Consider the following 27,925-nt stretch of genomic DNA (forward strand, 5'->3'; position numbering starts at 1 on the left):
AAATTTATCTTAATATTATATTTTATATCAAATATTTAAACGAGTATTTGAGTGTAAAAAAATTATTTTTCAATTCAAATATCATAATTCTAATTTTTTTAAGTATTTTAAAATTCTCATTTTTTAAGAAAATATTAGTAGTCAGCATGAGATTTAGATAATGAATTTTATTTTGAAATATTGGAGACTCATAATGAATTTTGTAACATGAAGACACTACTTAGTCGTTTAAAACCATTATTTATAGATTGCATAGGCAGAGCATTACTGCACGTTGGCACTGGCATACTGTGAGACCTTTTAAAAGGGGGCTCAAGCCATCTGTCGTCCCCCAATGAGGTGCACGTGAATGTGGTAAACTGATTGGTCTGCCCAAAACCAATCCTCACCTCAATAAAAATGCAATAACCTATAAATTAAATAAAATCGGATTGATCAATGTTCCTATAATGAAATGGAGAAGAATACTTACCCCCGTCTGGTCCATCATTAATTTTACAATCCTAAAGCCTTCATCAAGACCTTCTTGCTTTGTAATCAGCTTAGCGGTGTATAGAAGAGAACCTAGAATCTCACAGTGCCTCTCCTCAACTTGGAAAGTGTAAACAATACATAATTGAGACCTATGAAATACAGACACTCCAGCTCTTTGTCGTGTTCGGTGTCCGACACGCGTCCGTGTCAGTGTCTGACACCGACACGATACCCGTACTATGTTTTATATTTTAGACATTACAGATGTTCACGTGTCTGTGTCTGTGTCGTGTCCGGTGTCTGTGTCGGTATTGGTGTTTCATAGATTGAGACAAAAGGTAAACACTTATAGGTGGTGATCTAAGACATATAGAAAGGTTCAACATTGAGTTTGATTTGACAATTTAAATAAAATAAATAAAAATAAGTTTCTTAAGAATAATTGTGCATAATGACTGTCATCCTCAAATACATGCACATACAGTTTGTTTTCCTTTTGCTCTCCTCAAGAGAAGCTTAACCATAGGCATGAAAATGTAAATTAGACACCACACAAGAAAAATATATTAAGATTGTAGAATAGAATGGAATGCTTCTGTTTTGTTCTCGTTGGTTCTACCCGTTTTAGTATAACTAAAATGTTTCATTTTTTTAACTCTCTATGTTTTGTTATATTATATTTTCAAAATGTGTCATTATATTTTGTCCCGTTTTATCACATCTAAATGTTGTCCTAATGCGTCTATTAACTCATCAACAAACAAATATATCAACTGAGGAGGAAATAGTAACGTTACAAAAATTATAAAATGATTCAAATAGATCCAAGAACAAATAATGGAGATCAGCTGACAAGATCTGTTTCAATGATTAATGGTGGTCATTGGTCAAGGACCAACTGTAGTAAGAACTTGATCACTTGATCATAGAGTCTGACTTAGCTCAATTTGTTAACAAATATTAACTTTGCATCAAACAACAGGTCACATGTGATTTACCAGAAGGGATCAAGCAATGCAATTAATTAGACTTTTCCATTGCTCAGAAAAATAGTGATAGTAATACCATTATAATATAGAACAAGTAAGATAACCTTGTACAAGAAAGGTAAGTGATATCAAATACCTACCACAAACAAAACAAGGTATTACTAAGTAATAATTCTCAATGGTATTTTCATGATATAATACATCTTGCTAACAATATGTTGGGACAACAATGACAAACAAGTAATTATAAAGACAAGCTAGACAACATACACAGAGGTGCTCAATAACCCTTTTCCCAAAAAAAATCATGATTTCAGAGGTATATAACCTGCCTATTACTTGGATTTCATAAATGCAAGACTAGGACAGCTTGGCTTTTGTGCAAAGCAAGGAAAAGAATGTCAAACTAGAATACTAGATTCACCACTAAAAGCTATTTAGACTTCAAAAACAATACATATGTATCAATGATCCATATAAGAAGTTAAGAACCTAACTTCAAATACAAGACAAACCAGATTTTATAATGAGATTCTATGAATACAAACCTTACATAATTACCAAGAACCAATTTCTTAGCAAAATAAATCATAGTAGTTAGTAAAGCACTAGACTATGTCTCAATAAAGATTTAGCATTAGCAATTAGCATAAATAATTTAAAAAAACAATAATATACATAGTTTACAAAGCAATGTAAAACAACTGCAACACACCTAAACTCTGCATATCTACATAGCTAAGTTTGGATCCAAAATCACACATCCCACTTCATAACTACAATATACTAGACAATAGCAGTGTTAGCTAGCACGCAAGGACAAACTTTTAGGGATTCAGTGAAGTAATTTCCCCCCAAAAAAACAAGTCATAGAGTCCTCAAATAACAACTTCAAAGCAGTATTACTAGATGAGGGTAAAAGGTGCACAATCTTCTTCATCATAAAAATTAAGCTTTTCTTGTTGTCGGTATGCTAATACTGAAGGAAAATCTATCACTAATGTGAATTTTCCTATGCCATATGCTATTTTTACATGAATTTTGAAAATATTTTTTACTTTATGTAATAATTAATAAATAGTGTTATTGTGCACATTGAGCACATGTATATAAATGATCTTCAAATGAACATGTGAGACAACATAATATGCCTACAAACACAAAAAAGGCATTAACAACTACCTTGGACCGAGCAGTTAACCTATCCCTAACTTTAGGAGTGATTAGAATATGGGTAGGAGCTCTTGGAGCTATGTCCCTAAAGGCAAGGACCTGTCAAACAGAAAATAAAAGATGAAAGGATATAATACACCTTTAAATCAAATATTTTTGTTAGTTTGGAAGGCTCAATTTTACTTATTTAAAATAATTTTGTCAAGGCATTAAACAAAACAAGAATATAAGAGCAATAGAAAACTAACATTGGGAGATTAATGAAATTTTGGAATATCCATATATATACAATAATAAGTAGAAAATCAAGTATTGGTATAAATTGATCAATAACCTTTTTCAACTTTGAACTTGAGCCATGTGTAAGAATGTGCAACCCAATAAGAAACTAAAAATAGTTTCTTTTTAAGGTAGTAAATTCAAATAACATATCACAGTGCTCAATTTCTTTCAACTTGGAACATCCATTGAACTATTTTACACATTTATAGGTTTACCTTATCAACAAGTATATACTCTAAAGCATAATGAAATATTAACAAGAAGACTTCGGAAACAACAAGGAAGAGCCATGAGTTTCATTTAAACTACAAAAACAAAACAGAACTATTGAAAACTTTTGCTTTGGATAGAAAACTTCTCTATGCTATCATCCCTTGTTGGTGTGGCATTTGAAGCATTATTTAATATATTAATATCATTTATCTATAATTTAGTCACATCTTCAAACATGAAAAAAAAAAACAAAAGTATCATGAAAGTGAGGTTGGAGACTTCATCAAGCATTAAACAACACCTTATCATCCTCATAAACCACAATTGAAGGAATTTTCGTATTAATGATATTTGAAATACAACAAATCATACTAGAGGGGGGGGGGTTGAATAGCGTTAGTCAAAATATAAAACCTTTTCAAAATGGAAGATGTTATAATAAACAAGTCTATAAAATCCTCGGCCAGTGACAAAAGGTGGATTGCCATCTAGTGAGATGTAAAACTTGTTTTTTTAGTAAAAACTTTGTGTGCAAAGTGTGGCAAAAATGGACAATGAAATACTTTAATAAGCTAATGAAGAGCAGTAAAAATACATTGTTTTACACTAGTTCACTCAACCTGAACTATGTTCAGTTCTCTTTTACCAACCAGTAAAGGGTTCCGCTAATCAACCTTGATTACAACAAATATTCTTCCCTGTCACTTTTGGCTTACAAGTATTCTCAAGGTCACTCCTCCTGACACAACCCTTAGACTCCCCCTGAATCTAAGAACACCAAAATATTGTTTTGTCACTAAGTCATTCCTGACTTTCGAAAACAAAAGTTTGACATAGAATTAGAGATTCTTTACAACACTCAGAGAGTGGATTTACAATAAGGTTATTATCTCTCACTAATACTTTGTATACAACAAAGGATGAACTCTCTTAGATTTAGTGTGTTTCTCAATAGTTATTCTTTCTCTCGTTTCTTGATTTATGATTCTTGTCTTTCTATGTACATTTGTCAATTTTCTTCAACTTTTTGATGTCTTATTTATAGGTAAAGAGACACTTGTAATTGCAAAGAGTATCTTCAAAATTGAATGTCATGACCATTGTACTGATTGATCTTTGTTTCCTGAATTAAGCAGATATTGCGCATTTATGTCAGATAGGATCATGACTTTCCATATTTGTCACTCATAACTCAATATGATCGTTATACAAATAAATGGAAATAAAAGAAATTTTCACAGATATGTTCTTTTTAAACAAAATCATATAAACTGGAATAAATTGATAATTCAAATAAAGTGTTTATTCCATTCATTGTTAGAATGGATTGGACGAGTACTTCATGCTTTTAGTAGGTGAGTTATCCAGTAATGGATAGGTTTCTCTTGGTGTTGCTTCTAGTCATCAAACACGCCGACTCATATGCAACAAAGTGGTTAACATAAATTTATATCTTTGTTTTCATCAAAATCGTAAGAGATGTCTGGATTGTCCATTGATGGATCATCCAATGTCTAACAATCTTGTCAAATCTGTCCATCACAAAACACAAGAGAAAGGGAGTGAATTCTAGGAACTATAAATAAAAAGTAGATATATAAACTGTAACAGCCGTAACTTTTCGTAACTTTTAATAAGTAATTAAGAAATTAATAAATTAATAAATAAATAAATAAGTAAAAAAATAAATAAATTATTAAGTCATAAATTCCCACTATATAAGCCAAATGTTAACCTAGAACAGCTTTTTAGAAAACACATTATGTTCCTTTCTTCTTTTCTGACGCACAAGAACCCTAACAGAGTAACTAGAGGAGGAGCTCTGGAGAGCACCAGAGACGCCACCATTGCTAACAAAGAACATTTAAGCGATTACATCAAGGTAAGGGATGAGTTACTCACGCTTGGGGATTAGAATGAACATGTGTAGGGATCCCTAGAGGATCAATTTTTGGGTTATTTTGGGGTGTTTATGAATTTAATTATGTTTTCATGTTTAATCGCGGATTGAGTGTGTTTGATGAACCAATTGGTGTTCTGTTGCGAGTTTGTTGTAGAATTGATGTGTTCCTGTGTTAGGTGTGTACCTTAGGAATTAGAATTCTTTATAATTAGCATAAAAATTGTGTGGTGGTGATTTTGTTTATACCAGATATGTTGGCCTTTCAATCTTGTTCTTTTTTTTTTCACACCGCAGTGTATACGTGTACATATATATTGATACTGTTTTTTTTTTTTACAAACTTTATATTTTATTTCACGTGGGTGATTTCTCGTCATGAAATTCATATTTGTAGGGATTGTTGGATAATTGAATTGGCTAAAATCATTTAAAGAAATTAACTAAAGTTGTATTCACATTGTAATTAGGCATTTTCTTGATGTTGGTAACTTAGTTGAAATAAATTTAGAATATAGGTATACATGTTGTTCATAGAAATCAATATGAGTATATATTTTATTGTTATATATAATTTGTATTTACTTAATGATATATTTGATATTATTGTGATTATTTTATATTAATATATATTTAATACTTTTTATATGTTATATATATATATACATATATATATATATATATATATATACATATATATATATATATATATATATATTGAATATAATATACTTATATATATATTTTACGTGTATTTTATAGTTATTTGTTTATAAGCCTTGAAGTTAAATATTGTATGTTATTATTATTATGATACATTGTTATTTAATTGTTGAGTATATTTTGTAATTAGTTAAAGTGTGAAATGTTAAACTCTAGACATGAAATATGGTTGTGAATGAGTGTGTGATTGATATTTGTAGTGATATTACTTGTCATGTGAGTTATGAGTTATACAGTAATCGAACCAGTGTTTACCTTGAGAGAACTTTTATGCGCAGTGTTAAAGGAAATTGTAGGATTCCTAGTTAGGATCCTGAAGGGTTAAACTATAGCGCAATTTGTTAAATATGTTTGAAATATAAGAGTGAGGTCATGGGTATTATATAACTCATAAATAGTGTCTGCGTGCAAAAAAAAAATATTTTAGGGGTTGGACCTGAATCAGGAAGGTGAGGCCCAAACGGATTCTTCGGAGTCTAGGCCTTGGGGGTAAAAATACTCGGTTTGAGTGCTCCTTTAAGGTCATGTTGATCCCATGTGGTTGGGGCATTCTCGCAAAACAGAGTAACCCTGATTGGTCACCTTATGATGTTACTTAGTGAGAGTGACCGAGCCCATTGTGTGGTGTGCTTTGTCATGTACTCCTAAGCGCCACAGTGTTGTTTTTCACTGACATGGTACCACATTGCATATAGGCTTGAGTCTTAGTATAATTGTTGCATAACACTTGTGTTTGAATTTCATTGAGTTAACAATTGTGGTTGATGTTATTTTATGGAGTGTGTAAACTTGAATGGGTGTGAATAATGTGTGCAATTTTGTGCAGTAATAATGTTATTTATATAAATTCAGCTTTAAGTATTATATGTTTCACATGCTCTAATGTTTTATTATATACGAATGTGATAACTCACTCCCGGTCTGTGTTTGTGTTTGGGCTGATTGCCACTTTGTTTCAGGTGAGCCTTCATATGATGAGTCACATGCTAGAGATGGAGAGATTTAGTCTGTGATAGGGATATGCTCTGATAAGTGTGACATTGGGGCATAGGATTTTACTTCGCATATTATGATTTTCACATGTTATGATTTACTGAATGATATAATTGCGTTATACTTTTCTACTTTAGTTTCTTTTTATTATTTATTTAGAGTGGACGACCTTGTTTTGAATCGGGATAATCTTACCTTTTATTAAAAAAAAATTCTATTATGTTTTCACTAAGTGGATGTGAACCTTTATCCTTTTGAATTGATTTAAATTAAATATGTTTAAAAAGAAAAATTATTAATTAATTTTGCATGTTTTTTTCCTTCTTTTGTTATTATGTGTTTATAATCTTTTAAATAAATTTTGTATGATTTATTTAATTAGTTAGTTATAATTGTAAGGGTAGAGGGTGTCACATAAACAACTAAGTAAATAAACAATCACAAAAAGAAACATGATACTACGATGTTCTACTCCTACCTCAATCATTAAAAAGGTCAAACCTTTGATTCTTACAAAAAGGAGAAAATAAGGATGCACTATACCCCCAAAAAAACATGAAATCCTATCATGTGCACATACACCAACACACAAAGTAATTAAACCATTATAGAAAGAAATAGGTAACTTTGAAATTCAAACATACATATATCTTCACAAAATCACCAACAAATGATACCCACAAAGAACCTTGCCAATTTTTGTGGCCATGCGATATCACATTTCCACTATGTTCAAAGCAAGCCAGTAAATTCTTTACAACCCTTTAAGCCTAACCACATAAAAATGTAAGCTTTTCAAGATTTTTGTACAATGATAGAGGAAATCAAAACATATAACAATGTTGGTTGTTTTTGGCATTATGTTGTTGTTATCTTTATATTTATTATATAAAGTAGTATACAACAAGTCAAAATCCCCCACCCACCCCCAAAAAAAAGACAAGGGATATTTTAATAATTCTAAATGTAATTAAAACTCACAAAATTTAAAATAAAAATGATTAATAAATTTATAATTATCATTTATTAGTTAACCCCGAATTGGTGTAACCCAAATTATTAATATATGTAACCTCAATATACAATTAAATGAACATAATGCACCAATTTTGTCTAATAGTAATAAATATTTTTTTAAATAACCAATTTTAATTTTTACCTTATCAAAATCTATATTATATTATTATTTTTTACTATTTACATAATAAATCTCAAATAATTTATTTTACTAAAAATATTCCACAATATTTCTTTTTCAAAATACATTAAGAATTTATTCATAACATATTTTAAATTTAAAATACATCTTTATTTCATAAAGTAGTATACAACAAACCAAAATTGCCCCCAAAAAATGACAAGGGATATTTTAGTAATTCTAAGTGTATTAAAACTCACAAAAGTTTAAAATAAAATAAAATAAAAATAAAAATAATAAATGTATTTTTAATTATCATTTATTAGTTAACCCCAAAATTTGATATAATCCCAATGTACAATTAAATGAACATAATGTTTGCCTAAGAATAATCAAATACTTTTTAAACTAATCAATTTTAATTTTTACCTAATCAAAATTAATATTATATTATCATCTTTTTACTTTCTATGTAGTAAAATCAAAAAAATTATTTTACTTAAAATATTCCACAATAACACATTTCTTACGTGTAATATTATTTAAGTAGTATTTCTTATGCAAAATACATTGAGAATTTATTTGTAACATATTTTAAATTTAAAATACATCTTTATTATATAAAGTGTTAAACCAAAAGGAATTTATGTCTTGAAGACGAATCATGACTCCTAGTTATTTTAATTAAATGAAAATAAATTCAAATGGTAAAAGTTGTGTCTGGTGTGTGTTAACTCTTCGGCAAGCATACCAATTTGTTAAAGTAATATTAAAATTGTGAGACCGAGTGTCGAATCCACAAAGATTTTGACTGTGCTTAAAGTTTGTATATACCAAGAATTAAATGAATGAATGACTAAAACTAAATATTTTTTAGAGTAATAGTGCAGAAATATAAACTTCAACCATAATAAGGGATAAGAAAGCATAGCAAAATGCAAGAGACAACAAAACAAACACTTGGAGGTGGAAAATGATGTTTGGTGCAGATTTTGTAGATGTGTTGGATGCTTAACCTACCAAACTAACTCTTGATGCAGTGTTAAAGATTTTTCACCATTTAAAGTCATTCCAACTATTATCTTCGTCAACTAAACTACTCTAACCATGATTCCTCATGTGAAAGAGCCTAAACCACATAATTTCACTCATAATCTCTTAAGAGGTAAACCCAGTAGTTTGCGTTAAGAATAAAGATGCATAAATAAGGCTAAATAATATCATTTTATTCCTAGACATGGGTTACCTAGAAGCTTCTTCAAGTTCTTAGGGTAAAAAAATTTCCCAATGATTGAAACCCTATAACATACATGTGAATGGATGATCAAACTATAAACAAGACAATAAACTTAGAAAGGAACCAATAATATTGAAAGAACATTAAATGGATAGTAAAGATCATTACATCAAAGAGTGGTTGGTATCCAAACCCCTAATAATGGGTAATTTAACCTCTCATAGTCATGAGAAGCTTAAGAACAAAAAAAATGGAACAAAGGAAATGGAAGAAGAAGAGCTCCAAAGTGGGTGTTTTTCTCTATTTCGTGCCCTTGCTGACCAGCTCCCTCCAAAAGCATAATGCAACCTTTTTATAATCTTCAAAATGTTGTGTAGTCATGCTTTTTGAAAATGATCGTGTGCTAAGTTTGCATGTGCGCACTGAGCACACATGCAAAGTACAACTGTCTTAGGTGACCACGTGCTAAGCTTCCAAGTGCACACTTAGCACCCATGCTCGATACAAATGACTCCCAGCTTGGCTTTGCTCCAAGAAGTCCTCTAAAGTCATGACCGACTACCGAATGGAGAGTTGATGAAGGCTTTGTATGATCCAGTATTGCCCCTGATAAAGACTGTTCATCATAGGCATGAGCTACTCCTAAGTGACGAAGGTGGGCTGAGGAGGAGCATGGTCCTGACAGGGGGATCGAGGAGCTTCCAAAGCAGCTCAAGCACGGGCTCGATGCGACCCCAGAAAGGCCATAGAAGTGCCAGCCTAGTTCCAATAGTTCTTCCAAATGTATACAAGGTTAATCACTGGGCAAGGCAAATATGCACACACAATGCACACTTACAATCAAGAAGCAAGGAAAATATGATAGAGAATGTGAAAACCGACAAGACTAAAACGAAGTGAATAATAATAACAAAAAAATGAAGAAAATAAAAGAGTTAAAAGGTGAACATGGGTACTTGAGTGAGAGGAACGCGACAAACACAACAACGAGTAAGAAGATGAAGGAAGAATAGAGGAAGAGCAAAAAGGTTGGTGCAAAGAATGGGACGACACAGTAGAGTGGGAGAAGAGATTTGGTTTAGCGAAATGGAAGAAGAGGAGGTGAACTAAAAGTTCTGAGTAGTTTTAAAAAGAAGCAACAATACTATTAAATTATTTTTTTAGATAGAAGCAACGACTTTAGGTGCTAAGCCTACAGACATTAACGACTTCAAGCGCGTTGAGCCCAGACTTGTGTGCTAAGCCCAATTAACTAAATTGAAACTCAAGAGATATTATTTGGCTTAGCGAGCTTGTCTGGCTTAGCGAGATTTGTAGAAAATTTTTGTTCTGAAACATCCACTTAGCAAGAACTGTAGGCTTAGTGAGTGAGCTTGGCTCGCTTAGCCTGTAGTTGCACGCTTAGACTAAATAAGGAAATTTCAAATCATAGATATTTTTAAGCTAAGTGCACCACACAGGCTTAGCGAGTAGGGCTTGATGCTCAGAAGCAACGTAGGTGCGCTAAGCACACACTTGTGCGCTTAGCGCACAACCTAAAAAGAGAAAACAACACACAATGATCATAAATTTCAAAACTAACACACATTCAAGCCAAATTAAAAGATAGGAGAGAAAGTGGTAGAGATCTTGGGTTGTCTCCCTGTAAGTGCTTCTTTAACGTCACGGGTCTTGGAGGCAAATGATGGTGGTTAGTCGCTCAGTGTCTCCTCCATTGTACACCTTTAACCTCTGACAGTTGACAATCCAACTCCACTCTAGTTCATTGAAAGAGGGGTCCATCGGCTCAACTGCCCCATAGTCATTAACCTCTTTGATTGTGAATAGACTAGAGCACTTAGACTTAAGTTTTCCCAAAAACAATTTGAGTCTAGAATTGAACAATAGGACTTGCCGGCCTGGCTAGAAATTCTTCTTCACAAGTTTCCTATCATGATAAGTTTTCATCTTCTGCTTGTAAAACACAGATGACTCGCAATCATTAAGCTTCATCTCTTCCAATTCTAGCAGTTGCAACTTTCTCTTCTCCCCAAACAAGGACTCATCAAAATTCCGGAACTTGATAGCCCAATAGTGTAACACCTTATTTTTTGTAAAATAAATAAAAGAGTTTTATTTAAAAATTAATAGAGTTTTTAGAAATTAAATGAATGAGAAAAAAGGGTTTTTGTTAATTAAAATAAGGTTTTCATAGTATTAGAAAATAAATAGAATAAAATGATGTTTTAGAAAATAAAATGATGTTTTAATTGGTTATTTATTTAATGAAATAGTAAAATAAAGTTCCTTTTTATAAAATAAATAAAAATAGAGTAAATAATATGCTCAAAGTATCCTAGCTATAAATAAAGACATATTAGGTCAGTTTTCACATTTACAATATGTTTTTACACTTTCTCTTCCTCTCAAATTCGCTCTCACTTCTTCCTCTCAAATTCGTTCTCCTTCTTCCTCTCCTAAAACCCTCTCTTTTTCTCACATACACCCAAACTTGTCTCAGTAAAATTACGAGTCTAGACTCGTTAACCGTTGGATACCATATTTGAAACTCAATTTTGCACATTCACATTGTTGGGATTTGCAAAATAATGTCTGTAGAGAGAGAAATTCCACTCGCACGGAGATAGTGAAATTGATGCTCCAATCTCTTCTCCTTTTTTCTAACGCTTAAAAACCCTAATAGAGCAACCAGAGGAAAAACTTGAGGAATCTTAAAGAACCACTAGAGACACCACTACCACTTCCGAACTACACACGTGATTCCGCTTAGAGGTAAAGGATGAGTTTATCGCAATTGGGATTAAAGTGAACATGTGTATGGATCCTTAGAAGATCAAATTGGGGTTTATTTTGAGATGTTTACTGTGTTGTAACTCTACCTTTATGATTATAATCACGAAATTGTTATGTTTGATGAGCCAATTAATGTCTTGATGCGAATTGGATGGTTTAATTGAGTGTTTGACTTTGAATGTTAGAAACTTAGAAATTTGGGAATTCTTGCATGTTTTCTTGAAATTGATTGATGGGTTTTGTTTCCCATGATGTGATCACATGTTTTATGCTATATGATAATGTGTTAGCAAGAAGGTGTGATGAGACATTCCTCAATGTGATTATACATGTTATTGTGAAGTGTAAAGTGATGACATTAAGTTGTGAGCTATGAACTGTACAATCACACAACTATAAGACCTTTTAAAGACAACGAGTTTTTGCGCGACGAGTATTGTAATAGGATTCACTGTGGGAACCCGACAAGTTCAATCACTTTGAGGCGCAACAAATTAAAATGATTTTGAAAACGATTGAGTAGTTATGTGTATTGCATAGTTCACAGGTAAAGTCTGTGTTTGTGCCATGTATATATTAATATTGTGTGATGTGTATATGATTCATGAGGTGTGATAACATGTTACTTTAGGATTATAACTTTGTGATTGAGATTGTGTGTATGTCATAAGTTGAGTATGTGTTAAATTGTGAGATCACACATGTATTGAGATGTTGTGCACATTGAGTTGTGAGCTATGAACCGTACAATCACACATGTTGTAAGACTCTTTAAGGCTGATGAGTTAATGCATAATGAGTATTATGATGGGATCCACTGTGGGAACCTGACGAGTTTAATCACTTTGAACGTGTTAAAATGTTTTCTAAGTTAGACCTGAATCAGGAGGGAGAGGCCTTGACGGGCTCTTCAGAGTCTAGGCCTTGGTGGTAAATACACCTGGTTTGAGTGCTCTTTTAAGCTTGTGCCAATCCCACATGGTTGGAGCATTCTCGCAAAACAGCGTGATCTTGACTGGTCTCCCTATGAGTTTACCTAGTGAGAGTGACTTGACTTATTAGTGTGTGGTCTGTCTTGTCATGTACTCCTAGGCAACCGACGAGGCTTTTCACTGACATGGTACCACATTGCATATAGGATTGAGTCTTAGTATATCTGTTGCATAATGCTTGTGTAATGATCATTGTGACTTGCTATGTGATGGTGGGTAATGAATTGTGTGAGTGTGAGATATTACATTGTACTTGAGATTTGTTGTTTTGAACACATGATTAATGTGAAGGTGTGGAATGTGATTTAGTGATTAAATCCTTGGGACAAGTGATGCTACGCAATGAGTGGTAAAATGATATGAATTGTGCTAAGTTGAGCTTGTTATACTTTACTATATATATGTGTCTTCGTTTATCTCTACCTGTCTAGAAATGTGATAACTCATTCCCCATGTGTTGTTTGTGTTTGGATCTTGTGATGATCTCAAACCTTGTGTTCATGGAAGCAAATGACTAGGTGGATTGCTTTAAGGAACCCCGTGCTAGAGGACGTCGAAATATAATGCTCTGATAGGATGTGACATTGGAACATAGGTTTTTGTTTTAATTGCATGATGTTCCAAACATGCCATTTTATTTTATTTTATTTTGATACTTAACTTGAGTTCTTTTGTAAACTTGAGTGACATTGTTTTGAGCCGAAAATGTTTTCATACCCTTAATTGATAAGTTTTTAATTTGGTGATTAACGTGAATGCTAACCTTTTACCCACGAGAACTCCCTTATGTTTATTGAATAACATCATTTTATGTAATTCCACATTTCCATGCATTTTATTATATAAATATGTATATCAAGGTAGAGGGTATCACAAATAGGCCTTATGCTCCATTTCCATGGGAAGATGACAAGCTTTTCCATACACAATTTGGAAAGGAGATAGACCAATTGGGGTCTTGAAGGAAATTTGATAAGCCCATAGGGTGCCATCTAGTTTTGTAGTTCAATCCTTTCTTGAAGAGACAATTGTCCTCTCAAAGATCTTCTTCAGTTCCCTATTGAACATGTAAGCTTGGCCATTGGTCTAGGGATGGTAGGGAGAAGCTACTTTGTGTCTGACAATGTAATGCCCAAAAACCTTTTGCAGTTGTGCATTGCAAAAGTGTGATATGATGAGCACTCTTGGAACTCCAAAGCGGGAGAAGATGTTCTTCTTGAGAAACTTGATGACTGTTTTAACGTCATATTTTTGAGTCGCAACAGCCTCCACCCATTTGAAGACATAATCAACAGCCACCATAATGTATTCATTAGTGTATGATGATGGTAGATGGCCCACAAAATCAATGCCTCAACAATCAAACACCTCCACCTCAATAATATTCTATAGGGGCATCTCATTCCTCCTGGAAATGCCTTCGATTCTTTGGCACTGGTCACAATGTTGCACATGATCATGAGCATCCTTGAAGATAGAAGGCCAAAAGAACCTGGACTGCAACACTTCTATAGCAATCCGATCTCCATTGTAATGTCCTCCACAAGGTGAATTACGGTAATGCCACAAGATACTCCTAGACTTCTCTTTGGTGACACATCTTCTCAACAAATTATCTACTCCCAGTTTAAATAGATGGGGGTCATCCCACACATAGTAATGAGCATCCCAAAGAAATTTATTCCTTTGGTGCCAATTGAGGTCATCGGGAATGATACCAGCTGCTTTGAAATTAGCAATGTCTACAAACCAAGGCCGCTCAATCATAAACAACAAGGATTCATCTGGAAATTCATCATGAATCTCTTTCTCTTTAAGAGTGACTTCTTCATTCACCAATCTAGACTGGTGATCAACTACTAAATTTTCACAACTTTTCTTGTCTTTGATCTCAATATCAAACTCTTGGAGTAGAAGCACACATCTAATCAACCTTGGCCTAGAGTCAGCCTTAGTCAAGAGGTATTTAATAGCAACATGAGCTGTAAAGATGGTGACCTTAGAGCCAATCAAGTATGATCTAAACTTTTCTAGTGCATAGACAATAACTAGTAATTCTTTTTCTATGGTAGCATAATTTAATTGTGCATCATTCAAGACTTTGCTAGCATAATATAAGGAAAGGAATACCTTATTTCTCTGTTGTCCTAGCACTGCTCCAACAACTTAATCACTAGCATCACACATAAGTTCAAACTCTTGACTCCAATTTGGGGCAACAATAACAGGAGCAGAAATGAGCTTCTCTTTAAAAGTGCAGAAAGCCAACAAACATTCCCCATCAAACTTGAACACAACGTCCTTGTTCAACAAATTACTCAATGGCTTGGTTATCTTGGAAAAGTCCTTGACGAAACTCCGATAGAACCCAGCATGTCCAAGAAAGCATCAGATACCTTTCACATTGATAGAAGGAGGTAAGTTCTCGATGGCATCAACTTTGGCTTTATCCACTTCAATCCATCTTGAGGAGATCTTATGGCTTAAGACTATCCCTTCTTGGACCATGATATGACATTTTCCCAATTCAACACAAGATTGGTTTCCACACACCGTGTCAACACCAATTCAAGGTTTGATAAGCCATGATTGAAGGAGGAGCCAAATACTGAAAAATCATCCATGAAGACCTCAATGCACTTCTTCACTAGATTAGCAAAAATGGCTAGCATGCATCTTTGAAAGGTGGTAGGGGCATTACATAACCCAAATGACATCTTCCTAGAAGCAAAGACACTGAATGGGCATGTGAAGGCAATCTTCTTGATGTGATCCTGACTAGGAGCCGATCGCTTGATACAGGCAATGAAGATTTGGATGACGCCACTTCCAATGAAGGAAGATAAGTTAGGGTAGACGCCACAAGGATTACCTTCATAAGTCTGAGATTGGTTCAACAAGGAACCTAGAGAGAAGCTCTCACCAAATTTTATAAAAATGCCAAAATTCTTTTTATTGAAAACAAAAACCAATACTTATAGTGTATCTGAACAAAAAGATAAAAATAGACATGGGCCTTCTAAATAGTTTGGGCCAAAATTACAATAAATAAAAATTATTAATAAAAATAGAACATATTTATTATGGGCCTTCAAATTAATCTGGACCTTCAGCAACAATTAATAGTCTTGATAATGTCTCTGCCTTTGGGCCTTCATCCTTCTCCACTTGAGGGCTTTGTCCTTCTCCACTTGGGCTTTTAGCCTGTATTTGGCCAGTTTCAGGATTCTCATCATTCCCTCCTTCTTGGAAAACATTTACCCTCAAATGTCCAGGATCATCACCGAGTTCAAGTACCACTTCCTTCCTTTTCTTGTTGGCTTGCTTGGTATAGCTTTCATTCTTCTTTGCAATTTTCACCTTTACTTGGTCATACAATCTTTTCACATACTCAACTTTGGCCTGTGCATCCTTATGCTGATTCTCTTGGGGCTTACTGTTGTAAGTTGGCCTGTTAGACAATGAAGCTTCTGGAAAGAGATCAACTTGATGTTCTATGCTTCTTGAAGGTGGCAGTCCATGAGGAATCACCTTGGGAAAGACATCTTTAAATTCCTGCAATAAGGGTTGAACACTAGGAGAAACATAAATAGTTAACTGATTAGAATTATCACTCTCTCTCTCTTGTGTATCACTCTTCCTTTTTCTATTCCTCTGTGATGCCTCACTATTGTCTCTCTCTTATTCTCTCTTTTCTCTCCTTCTGATTTAGTCATCACACACTTCTCTGAGGGATAGAGGTTTATGAATAATTTTCTGGTCATGGTGCTGGAAAGAAATCTTGTTGGTGAAGCCATCATGCACTGTTTTGGTGTCCTCTTCAATGTTGGCCCTCACTAGTGTCATCTCCATCTCCTTGTCCTCAACAATCAAACTTCCCTGGGATAAACTCTGGAGTTTCTATCTCATGGTTCTACTGTAGCTAGTTGGAACATACCTCTTTCGCATAACCCTTCTCATCTCAGTCCATGTATCTATCTCCCGCCCTTCTTCTCTCTTCATCTCTCTTTGATTTTTCTTCCACCAAACAAGGGTATAGTCTGAGAATGTAGCTGCAGCTAGCTTCACCTTCTGCTCTTCCGGATAATCATTGTAGGAGAATGCATGCTGAATCTTCATCTCCCAGGTAAGGTAGGCGTCTGGGTCACTCCTGCCTTTAAAAGAGGATACATTGAGTTTTACTCCCTCAATTCTATCTTGCCCCTCTATTCGGTTCGATCCATCATTGACCCTTTTGTTGCCACCATAAGGTCTCCCAGCATTTGGATTCATTTGGTGCTTTAGTCCTTCTATTCGCCTGTAGAGCTCTTCATTGTTAAGTTTCAACAAACGTTGCATTTGTGTAGTCATCGCGTCTAGTAATAAGCGCTGAAATCCATCCAGTTGATGATATACACCACCATTGTCACCAGCTCCTGCCATGATTAAGGAACAAAGAATTTTGCAGTAAATTAAAAAAAAGATTCATGACCTCACCACACTCTACTCACATGTTTCTCTCTTTGATGGTAGTTCACTCGTGTTTGATGCTCTCAATATAAGCTTTTGTGTAATATATTCCCTCTTGCCTTTTACCACTCGTGTTCCCTCTTAAGTTCCTGGATGGACCAAATTAGACACACAAGGTAATATAAAATAAAAGGAAAGACAATATAATTATCACAGAGTAACAGATTTGATTTGGGATAACAACTTGGACTTAATTTGGATAGCAGATTGGATTTGATTTGGATAAAAGATTAGATTTGATTTGGATAATATATTAGATTTGATTTAAATAACAAATTAGATTGGATTTGGATAACAAATTAGATTTAATTTGGATAACAGATATGATAACAAATAAGATAACAGATAGGATAAAAGATAATACCACTAAACTTCAAATGCTCATAACTTTTGCTACGGTTGTCCGTTTGAGACCCACTATATATCAAAACGCTCAGAATTCAAAGGAGAATCCATATAAGGGGATTTGGTACACGATTCTCTGCCAAAAAAATAAGCCTCTAACTGCCTCAATTTCGTGTTCAAAGATCAAACACCCATTTTATTTTTGCAACTTTTTTTTATAATGCTTTCTTTTCAAATTTCTCTAGCATAATTTAGGCAATTTATTCAATAGGAAAATAGGCACATAGATTCAATAGTTCACTCAACCCCTAAATTCTTCCAGTAAGCCAAATTGCCACCAAACAGAATTTGTAACAGAATCTCAAAAAAAGTTCAAACAGATTTTTTTTTTGGACACAAAGTCTAAAAGACACAAGAAACAAGAACAAGAACGTGACAAGAACAAGAACAAGAAAAAAACGCAAATAATAGAACAAGAACAAAAAACCAGAATGCAACAAGACCCAAACAAAAACGAAACAAGACGCAAACAAGAACGCAAATAACAGAACAAAAACAAAACACGAACCTGGAAAAATTACAAAGAAAAAAAATAGGATAGGATAGAACCTGTATCAAAAGTCGAAGCTTTGATACCAGATTATGTGATCTTGACTAAGAGTCGATCGCTTGATACAGGCAACGAAGATTTGGATGACGCCATTTCTAGTGAAGGAAGATAAGTCAGGGTAGACGCCACAAGGATTACCTTGATAAGTCTAAGATTGGTTCAACAAGGAACCCAGAGAGAAGCTCTCACCAAATTTTATGAAAATGCCAAAAGTCCTTTTATTGAAAAAAAAAACCAATACTTATAGTGTATCTGAACAAAAAGATAAAAATAGACATAGGTCTTCTAAACAGTTTGGGCCAAAATTACAATAAATAAAAATTATTAATAAAAATAGAACATATTTATTATGGGCCTTCAAATTAATCTGGGCCTTCAACAACAATTAATAGTCTTGATAATGTCTCTGCCTCTGGGCCTTCATCCTTCTCCACTTGGGCCTTCATCCTTCTCCACTCGGGGGCTTTGTCCTTCTCCATTTGGGCCTTCGTCCTTCTCCACTTGGGCCTTTAGCCTGTATTTGGCCAGTTTCAGGATTCTCATAACTTCTCTTGATATTTAGGATCCACCGCTATCTGATTGTACCCCAAGTAGCCATCCAAGAAACAATAAAAGTCTTGTCCAACTAGCCACTCCAACATATGGTCCATGAATGATAAAGGAAAATGATCCTTCCTCGTGGCATCATTGATTTTGCGGTAATCTATGCACTTTCTCCAGCCGGTGATGATTCTTGTAGGAATGAGATCATTTTTATCATTGCAGATCATCGTCATGCCACCCTTCTTTGGGACTACTTGGACTAGACTCACCCAAACACTATCGGAGATATGATAAATTAGTCTGACTTCAAGCGACTTAAGGACTTCTTTCCGCAGTTCCTCCTTCCTGGTGGGGTTAAGTCTCCCTAGAGGTTGTCTCACCGATCTATAGTCAGCTTCCATCATGATCTTGTGCATACAATATGATGGACTAATCCCTTTGAGATCGAAGATGTGCCATTCAATCCCCGCTTCTTCATTGCCTCCACCAATTGAGCTTCTTCATTTGTAGATATAACATTACTAGTGATGATTGATTTTGCATCATCCTCTTGCAAAAAAAATACTTAAGGTAAGGAGGTAAAACCTTTAACTCTACCTTAGGTTTCTTTGCAAGAGTATTCTTCTTCAGCTCCTCAAAAGTATATTCCCCTGGAGGAATTTCCTTCAATTTATCTAGATCTTCCAAACAAGCCCTGAGATCTTTCTCTTCTTCATTCGGGAGGCATTCAATGGAATTCACAAGTCTTTTTCAAGAGGTGAATGCATGGTTAATTGCTACACAACATAGTCTGCTTTATGTTCAATAGCCTACACTCTAAAGCAAGTTTTGTTATCACTAGGATGCTTCATTGCCTCAAAGAGATTGAAAGTCACCTTTTGGTCCTCCACACTCATTTCAAGATTACCATTTCCTATGTCAACAACACATTTAGCAATGAGCATAAATGGTCTTCCCAAAATCAAAGGCACATCCAAATCTTCTTCAATGCCCATGATAACAAAATCTACTGGGAATATGAACTGCTGAACTTTCACAAGGGCATCTTCAACAACATCATAAGGTCTAGTGGTTTAGCGATCTGCTAGTTGAAGAGTCATCTGAGTTGGCACTACCTTCAAGTTCCTAATTCTTTGACACATTGAAAGATACATCAATTTGATACTTGCCCCTAGATCAATGAAAGTCTTCACTGTGGATCCTGTCCTAATTGAGCACAAAATGGTCACATTTCCAAGATCTTTGAATTTTTGTGGTAGAATTCTTTGAATCACAGTACTACAATTGCCTTCTACCACAATGCTATCATTGTTGATGTATTTGCCTTTCTTAGTGAGGAGGTTCTTCAGAACTTGGTGTACATTGACATATGTTGAAGAGCTTCACCAAAAGGAATGGTGATCTCTAACTTCTTTAAGATATTGAGAAACCTTACAAAATGACTCTCTTTCTCCTTCTTTGATGGCACCAAAGGATAAGGAACATTCTTGGTAAGGACACATGGTGCTCCCTTCCTTGCTTCTCTCACCATTTGACTATTGGTTTTAGAAGCTAAGACCTCATAATCTCCCTCCTTACAACCATTTTTTTTTCTTTTTCTCCATTTTTCCCATTTTTTTCTATATTATCCTCACTCATTTTTTTCTCTTTATTCTCAACCTCTTTTTTCTCTCCTATATCTCCCTCTTCATCACTCACATCTTTTACTACCCCGTCCACTAACTCCTCACCAACAAGATCCTTCTTCCTTTTGCTTCATGTAAGCAGAACCTTATATTCCTCCTTGGGGTTCTTCTCGGTGTTAGCCACAAAATTCCCATTGGAATTCTCCTCAAGTTGGCCTACTTGCACTTCAAGGTTTTTGATTGCTGACTCTGTGATCTTGTGGTTTCAGATAGAGACTTGCATAAATTGTGTCAAGGTATCCTCAAGCTTTATAGTTCTCTCATATAAATTAGGACCTTGATTAGGAGGTCGATTGGATGGGGCCCCTTGATCCTTGTTAAAGTTGTTCCCCAAATGAAATCTCCAACCTTGACCTTGATTTTAAGAGAAATTTCCACCTTGATGATAGCCTTGATTTCCTCCCTGATTATAACCTCGACAGTTTTGGTTTGCCATTTAATTGACCTCCTTAGATGCTTCCTTTTAAACCATGCATAACCCTGCCTCATGAGCCCCACCACACAAAGTGCATCCTCCAACTTGTATAGTAGAAGATTGAACCGATTGAAGGGAATGCAATTGTTATGGAAACTTGTTGAGTGTGTCCGTGAGGGATTCAATTTGCTTTGCAAGAAGCTTGTTTTGAGCCAATAGTGCATCTTGAGAGGTGAGTTCAAGAAAACTCTTCTTTGCGGGAGTATATGCTCTATCACAGAGGATGGCATGGTCACTAGCTGCTATGTTCTCAATAAGCTTCATGGCTTCATCAGGAGTTTTCAACTTGATTTTACCATAGAAAAGGCATCAAGAAGTTGCTTGGAATGAATTCGTAAGCCATTAATGAACATATTGAGTTGAATTAGCTCACTAATCCATGAGTAAGAGTCTTACGAAGCAAACCAAGGAAATGGTCTAAGGCCTCACTAAGAGATTCATAAGGAAATTAATGAAATGATGAAATCTTTGCCTTCCCCTTAGTGGTCTTGGATTTCGGAAAGTATTTCTTGAGGAATTTTTCTACCACCTCATCTTATGTTCTCAAACTATTTCCCTTGAAGGAGTGGAACCATCTCTTTGCTTCATCGGACAAGGAAAATGAGAAGAGGTTGAGTCAAATGGCATCCTTCGAAACTTTGACTATCTTGACTGTGTTACATATTTCTATGTATGTGGCCAAGTGAGCATAAGAGTCTTCATTATGCAGACCATGAAAGAGGTTGTTTTGGATCAATTGGATGAGTTAATATGGATAGGAAATATTGGCCACTTGTACCTCCATCCTTACAATACTAGTAAAGCATTGTGGTGTTGTAGAGCTCGAGTAATCTTCAAGTGTCACTCTAAGTGGTCTTTCTTCCGCCATTTGAGGCTCCTTAAAGATAGGAGGAGGAATGGACACTGTTGGTTCCTCCAAACTAAGTGAATGAGTCGAAGATGGTGGGGAGGAAGAGGCTCCTTTTTCTCCTTGCCTAGCTTGGATCTCTTGTTGCTTTTGTTTCTCCGCAAAGCATTGTTTTTCCAACAAACGGCTTCAATCTCCAGATTAAGTGGAACAAGGTCCTCTTCTGAAGTTCTACCGCGTATACAAAAATAAAAGCACTAGAGAAACAAGCTAGCAAAGTTCATATACTTATTGGAAAAACAAAATTTTAGACAAAAAAAAATAAAATCAAAAGAATAAAGAATGAATGCTTAAAATGAAGTTATAGAATTATAGCTTCACCACAACACTTATAAATCACCATTCAAATTATAGCTTCAACACACATGTATTCAATGTCATTCAATCACGTCACATACCTAAAATACCTCTTAAACCTATGTCACACATCAATTACAATATCTATATACTTTGTATGATGATTGACATAGCATCCTTTAAGATTTAACTATTACTTCTATCACTTTATGTTATGCGTCTATGATCTATGTGAGGTATAGACACAATATTTAGAGTTATATCAATCGTATAAAGTTGATTGTTATCTTGTTTTAAAGTTGAGACACTATCTACAAGTGTTTACCTTAAAGGCTAGTTCAATCATATACAATTAGGAATCATAACAAGTACGGGCGGGCACAGGTGGTGCCTAACTGTTACCTGCCCCACGTGCTAAAATACTCACATGTGCTTGTCACGTGAACTTATGCGTACCCGCATGTGCAATTATCCACAAATCTTTGTAAACCTACAAATACTAATGGATATCCATGAATATTAAAAAATAAAATAAAAACAAAAAAAAAGTTCTTTTTTTTAGCAAAACAAAGAAAAATATATAATGCTCAACAACTCCATAAGAATTAGACTCTTAAAACATGTCCATTGCATAACATTCATTCAATTTCTTAAGTTTAAACAATAATAAAAACAACTTCAACTTCCATTCTTTAATATATATATATATATATATATATATATATATATATATATATATATATATATATATATGAGGTTATTTTGGTAATTCTACGAGTAGCAGGTACCCACGGGTGCGAGTGCTACAATATTCGCTCTCACCCTGTTAACTAACAGGTAGATGAAATACTCGTATCCATGGGTAGTAGATATCCATTTACACTACTCGTTTGCGAATTTTATATGTGGATATCCACGGACGCATACTTTTTTTGCCATCCTTATATACAATGACTAAAATTAGGAAGAACACGAATTAATTGCAGAACCTTGATAGTTTGACCTTTGCTTACTAATCGTTTCATGTATAGAGTTACAAAAGTCCAAATTAGGTGAAAACAAAGCTATTTGTTAGATAACATCAAGGGCTACATTTCTTATGCAGACATCTAAGCCAAATTTGGTTATATTTATAACTCATTTTTCACATTAAAATCACATCCCTAATTACTCATTTCACATCTTTTGATTTCCTTATTATTCTCCTAAATTAAGATAAGTCATTTAGTTCCTTATCATCCCATAATACAAAACATAATTCTTCACAATATTCATAACTTGTCAAATTAAATATAAATGGGAAGAGTAAAAGCATACACCAACAACTAAATGAGACAATAACTTAAGAATGATAGGGGAAACACTCACTAGGAAAGCATGGAGACAAACTTTGACTAACCCATACAAATTTGGTGATGTCGTCCACCACAATCCCCATTACTCTTACTAAGGCTAAAACATGGGCATGATTTAAAACACAAACTCAAGTTGCCTATATACCTTGAGTTTGAAAACTCTAAAGGGAAGATAAAAATATTAATTTTGAGGGGCTTTGTGCTTAAAGCTAAGCTCACTCTATTCTTTGGTGTTCCTAAGTCTACCACATCTTGGCATGCAAATTTGCTGGATGATGGGAAAAATTTTCACTGATTCATGTCATGAGAATTGGGGAGCACAAGCTGTAATGTGTGTGAGTGAAGACTAGCGTGCAGAAGGGAAAATTAAGATTAAAAGCCTACACTTTTCATTTGTTTTTGTAAAGATAAGGGTGCCCACAATAAAAACAAAGACGTGTTTGTTATACAATTTTTTTAAAAACATATGCAATAATAGGTTCTCTGTTATCATGAGATGTGGGCTTCATCTTTTTCACTTAAAGGCCAATATTAGTAGACTTCTTATTCATAAACCAACAATCCAAAGTCCTAAAATATTTTATACCCTAATCAATTGTATTCTTCATTGAAATGAGACAATGATCCAAAATATTCATGTCAATAATGGATTGACTATTGAGTACTACCAGGTTAAGAATTTAACCATTCTTTGGACACCAATACCAAGAAAGTGACTAAGTTAGTTCAAGGCTCCAACGACCAAACTTGGCGTCTTCGGAAGAAGTTCGATGTTGGTAGTTAATGTTTGTCTAGACATAATGTCATGTCGAGATGTGTATTTAGTTGAGTTGCGAATAAGGCTATGTTTGGTTTACCAGTGGGAGAGCTCTAAACTTAGTTTGGGGGAGAAAAATAAATTTGATATTATGTTTGATTTTTCTCCAAAAATATGCTTGAAGCTAAAATTTAACTTAAGAACTCAGTTTGGAAAAAACAACCATTGAGACATTTTTACAAACTATGATCCAAACATGTATTAAGTCACATTGTGGTTTGAATTTTACTAGGTTCCACAAGTTTTCTTAAAGAGAAAGCAGGTCCAAGTCCAATTCAAAAACATAATTATTTCTATTTTTAGCCACTTAATTTTCTTAATTTTGTTTTTGATATACATATTTTAACAAAAAGAAATGATACTTGTACTACAAATCATATAACAAAATATAAAAGTTAAACCTAAGAGAGAGAAAAGAAAGATAAATCCAAGATTCTCATTAAAAAAAAAAATCAGATTTTTAAAATTAAAAAGTGCTAAAAACACAAGTGGTCAAGTTTCAATTTACTATTTGGGAATCAGGTTCCTTTGTCCACAGGAGCATCTCGCCTTAAAGAGAAATAAACACGGGCATGCAGGAGACAGAGACACATACATACATACTCCATTGTCGTTGAAGAAGATGGGACGAGCCAGGCTTCTGGTTTCAGACTTCGTTCTGTCTTTCATGTGGGTATGGTCCGGTGTTCTTCTTCGGATCCTCGTCTTCAAACACCTCGGCTTCGCTCATGGACCCCTCGGTGAGGTTATCAAAACCACCTTCTCCGTCGCCAACATGTTCTTCTTCGCCTTCCTCGTCAAGGTTACACGTGGCGCCGCCTACAACCCCCTCACCGTTCTGGCCGATGCTATCACCGGGGATTTTAACACCTTCCTCTACTGCGTTGGCGCCAGAATCCCCGCTCAGGTTTTGGCTTTTTTTCTTAATTTTTTTTATAATTTGTTAGAATGTTAGTTTTTGTCAGCAGAGTCTCTCTTATTTTCTCGCGTAACCATCCAATTCACCTAATATCCCCCCGATTTTTCTTCTGTTACCGATAAATACCCTTTCAATTAGGTTCCTTTCTTCTTTTTTTTCCCTACCATGGTTCTTTTAGTTGCTTGGGTTTGAAATTTGAACTTTTTTTTTTGTGAAAGCAGAATTGTGGGTCTTGCTTTTTTTTTTTTTTTTTTTTTTCCCTTTTTGAACCTTTGTGTGGTGAAGACTTATATTTGACTGGTTGAATTTCATGCTGTTGCTGGTTAATTGTGTTCCTTTTTCTTCTTATCAGACTGATTAAAAGGTTCAGAAGTTTAGTTGAATTAAATGCTAGTAGATTTTTTTTTATTAAAAATTGTTGGTTGATGAATTCTCTGTATCGAATGTGTTGTGGGTTGAGTTAAATGGTCCTTCTTTTTTTTATTAGAATTGTTATCTTTGACTTGGTTTTTGGGATTGAATGAGCTTGTTTCCACCCTACAAGATTCCATTATCTACCTGTGTCTTTGTGCTATTGTGCCCGATTTTCTGGCACTGACAATTATTTAACTTAAAATAATCTCATTTTGGGTGGGGAGCATTTCAGATCTTAATTATTTCTTCAAATTCTTCATATGCAGAAGATGGCTTAACTATTTTTATAGGCATTCAACTCTTTGATACTTAGATAGTAAAAATTTGAAGTAATGTTATTCCTTTTTGGATGTTCGGAATTTTCACTGAAGATTTGAAATACGTGCAGCACAGTGGGCTTTTTGGCCCTCCGGGCCAGGGCTGGGCTGGGCCATTTTGACGGTTCTATACGTGCTTTTCTTATGTTTGATTTTACTTGTCTTAATATCACAAAGCACGGGCTAGGAGGACTAGAAAGTTACTGATAAGTACCTAACCTCTAAGGGAAGACACTAACACATCTATCTTCTTCAATCTACTGACCTTGATACATCATAAAATTGTTTTCATAGCCTATAGTTATTCACCAAATCACTTCTTTGTGATTGATGCGTTTATGTTTGATTTAGGTAAAAATTCAAATTCGAGATTCATTGTTTATATAAGTAAATTCCAATTTGGTAAAGTAAGCTAGATGACCTTTTCAGAGTTCCTTCCAGTCAATTGATCCTTAATTTTATGAAGTCAATTAAATATTGCTATAGACATCCACTGGATATCTGTTTAAACTTTAAAGGCCTATGTGCTTAGATACTTTGTAGATTCCTCCTCTATCTTGCACATGATCACACACAAAGGCTCACATCACATGCTTTCACACACTTGCAAATAGAGTTTGCAGTATTGTATATATGCTCATTTGCAAACATTGAAGATGAAGTTTAATAAGGAGGCTTGAGTGTTCTCTTACCTATAACAACTATGTAATAATTGTTGGCTATGCTAAAAAGTAAAAAACTAGAAAGTAACCTCATTACATAACTGTTTCCTGTAGTTGCTTCTTGCTTATTACACATCTCAACTGTATGCGTGAATGCTTCAAAACTCAACATGAATCAAAGATTATCATTCAAAATATGCATGGTTTTCAATCTCTCCAGGTGGTTGGATCGATTGTTGGAGTTAAACTTCTTATTGATACCATTCCTGAAGTAGGAGTGGGACCACGCCTGAACGTTGACATTCATCAGGGTTCGCTGACAGAAGGATTACTAACATTTGCAATTGTAACCATTTCACTTGGACTCGCCACGAAAATTCGTGAAAATTTCTTCATGAAGACTTGGATCTCCAGCCTCTCCAAGTTAACACTTCACATACTTGGCTCTGATCTGACTGGTGGTTGCATGAACCCTGCATCTGTAAGTATTGCTATAGAAGAAACCATAGATCAAAGAAACTTTGGTTATGTGAACCATATAATAGAAGAAGAGGAGGAATCAACTTACATCAAGAGTAACTCATTTAGAATTATTCCTCATCTTCATCATTCATTTTCTTGGAATCTAACAGATAAGATTAATGACTTATTAGAACCATTAGATTTCAAGTAAATGAATGGTGAGGATGAGAAGTAACTTTAAAAGAGTTATTTTAGAGTTACTCTTGGTGTAAGTTGATCTCTCCTTATAGAAGAAACCTTCGTTGTTTTATTGCTAAGAAACCTTGTTTGACTTGTTCAGGTAATGGGATGGGCTTATGCTCGAGGGGATCACATAACAAAGGAGCACTTTCTTGTGTATTGGCTTGCTCCCATAGAAGCAACTATTTTTGCAGTGTGGACATCCAAATTTCTAGTGCAGCCTGGAAAAGAACATAAAAAAGCCTGAAAAAGTAAATCGGATTGAAGGAGCTTTATTTATTTGTGCTAAGTGTATGATTTCCATCTTGCTTTCAAATATTATTTGTACAGATAAACTAGTTGGTGGGATGAATGTATGGCAATTGGCAAGCCAAGAACTTGTACATATAATCATTGGTTTGTGTATTGTGCTATCAACTTTTGGGTTTTGTGTAATACATCATACACTACCAATTGTATAA

General features: G+C 34.5%; 2 protein-coding genes and 1 pseudogene across 2 annotated transcripts; 1 reads left to right on the forward strand and 2 right to left on the reverse strand.

The window, feature by feature from the left end:
• Positions 1–312: 312 nt before the first annotated feature.
• Positions 313–3,501, reverse strand: LOC100777036 (14 kDa zinc-binding protein-like; annotated as a pseudogene).
• Positions 3,502–19,723: 16,222 nt separating this feature from the next.
• On the reverse strand, positions 19,724–21,088 carry LOC102666394 (uncharacterized). Its single transcript, XM_006577597.1, has 3 exons — positions 20,876–21,088; positions 20,685–20,795; positions 19,724–19,939 (listed from the first exon to the last, which is right to left on the reverse strand). The coding sequence occupies exons 1-3, from the start codon at positions 21,086–21,088 to the stop codon at positions 19,724–19,726; spliced, it is 540 nt and encodes a 179-aa protein (XP_006577660.1).
• A 3,857-nt stretch (positions 21,089–24,945) lies between these two features.
• SIP2-1 (aquaporin SIP2-1) lies at positions 24,946–27,925 on the forward strand. The gene is made up of 3 exons (XM_014773712.3): positions 24,946–25,357; positions 26,983–27,243; positions 27,565–27,925. The coding sequence occupies exons 1-3, from the start codon at positions 25,073–25,075 to the stop codon at positions 27,709–27,711; spliced, it is 693 nt and encodes a 230-aa protein (XP_014629198.1). The 5' UTR covers positions 24,946–25,072; the 3' UTR covers positions 27,712–27,925.

The sequence above is a fragment of the Glycine max genome, chromosome 3 (assembly GCF_000004515.6).
Source record: "Glycine max cultivar Williams 82 chromosome 3, Glycine_max_v4.0, whole genome shotgun sequence".
Lineage (NCBI taxonomy): Eukaryota > Viridiplantae > Streptophyta > Magnoliopsida > Fabales > Fabaceae > Glycine > Glycine max.

Bases quoted from the DNA above. Each gene is read 5' to 3' on its own strand.
- LOC102666394 (XM_006577597.1), bottom strand. From the start codon at position 21,088: ATGAGGCAGGGTTATGCATGGTTTAAAAGGAAGCATCTAAGGAGGTCA. The intron at 20,796-20,875 runs GTCCTAATTTAT...TGAAACCACAAG, and splicing joins CAATCGACCTCCTAATCAAG to ATCACAGAGTCAGCAATCAA. The intron at 19,940-20,684 runs GTTCTGCTTACA...GTGAAAGTTCAG, and splicing joins ACCCCAAGGAGGAATATAAG to CAGTTCATATTCCCAGTAGA.
- SIP2-1 (XM_014773712.3), top strand. From the start codon at position 25,073: ATGGGACGAGCCAGGCTTCTGGTTTCAGACTTCGTTCTGTCTTTCATG. The intron at 25,358-26,982 runs GTTTTGGCTTTT...CAATCTCTCCAG, and splicing joins GCGCCAGAATCCCCGCTCAG to GTGGTTGGATCGATTGTTGG. The intron at 27,244-27,564 runs GTAAGTATTGCT...TGACTTGTTCAG, and splicing joins GTTGCATGAACCCTGCATCT to GTAATGGGATGGGCTTATGC.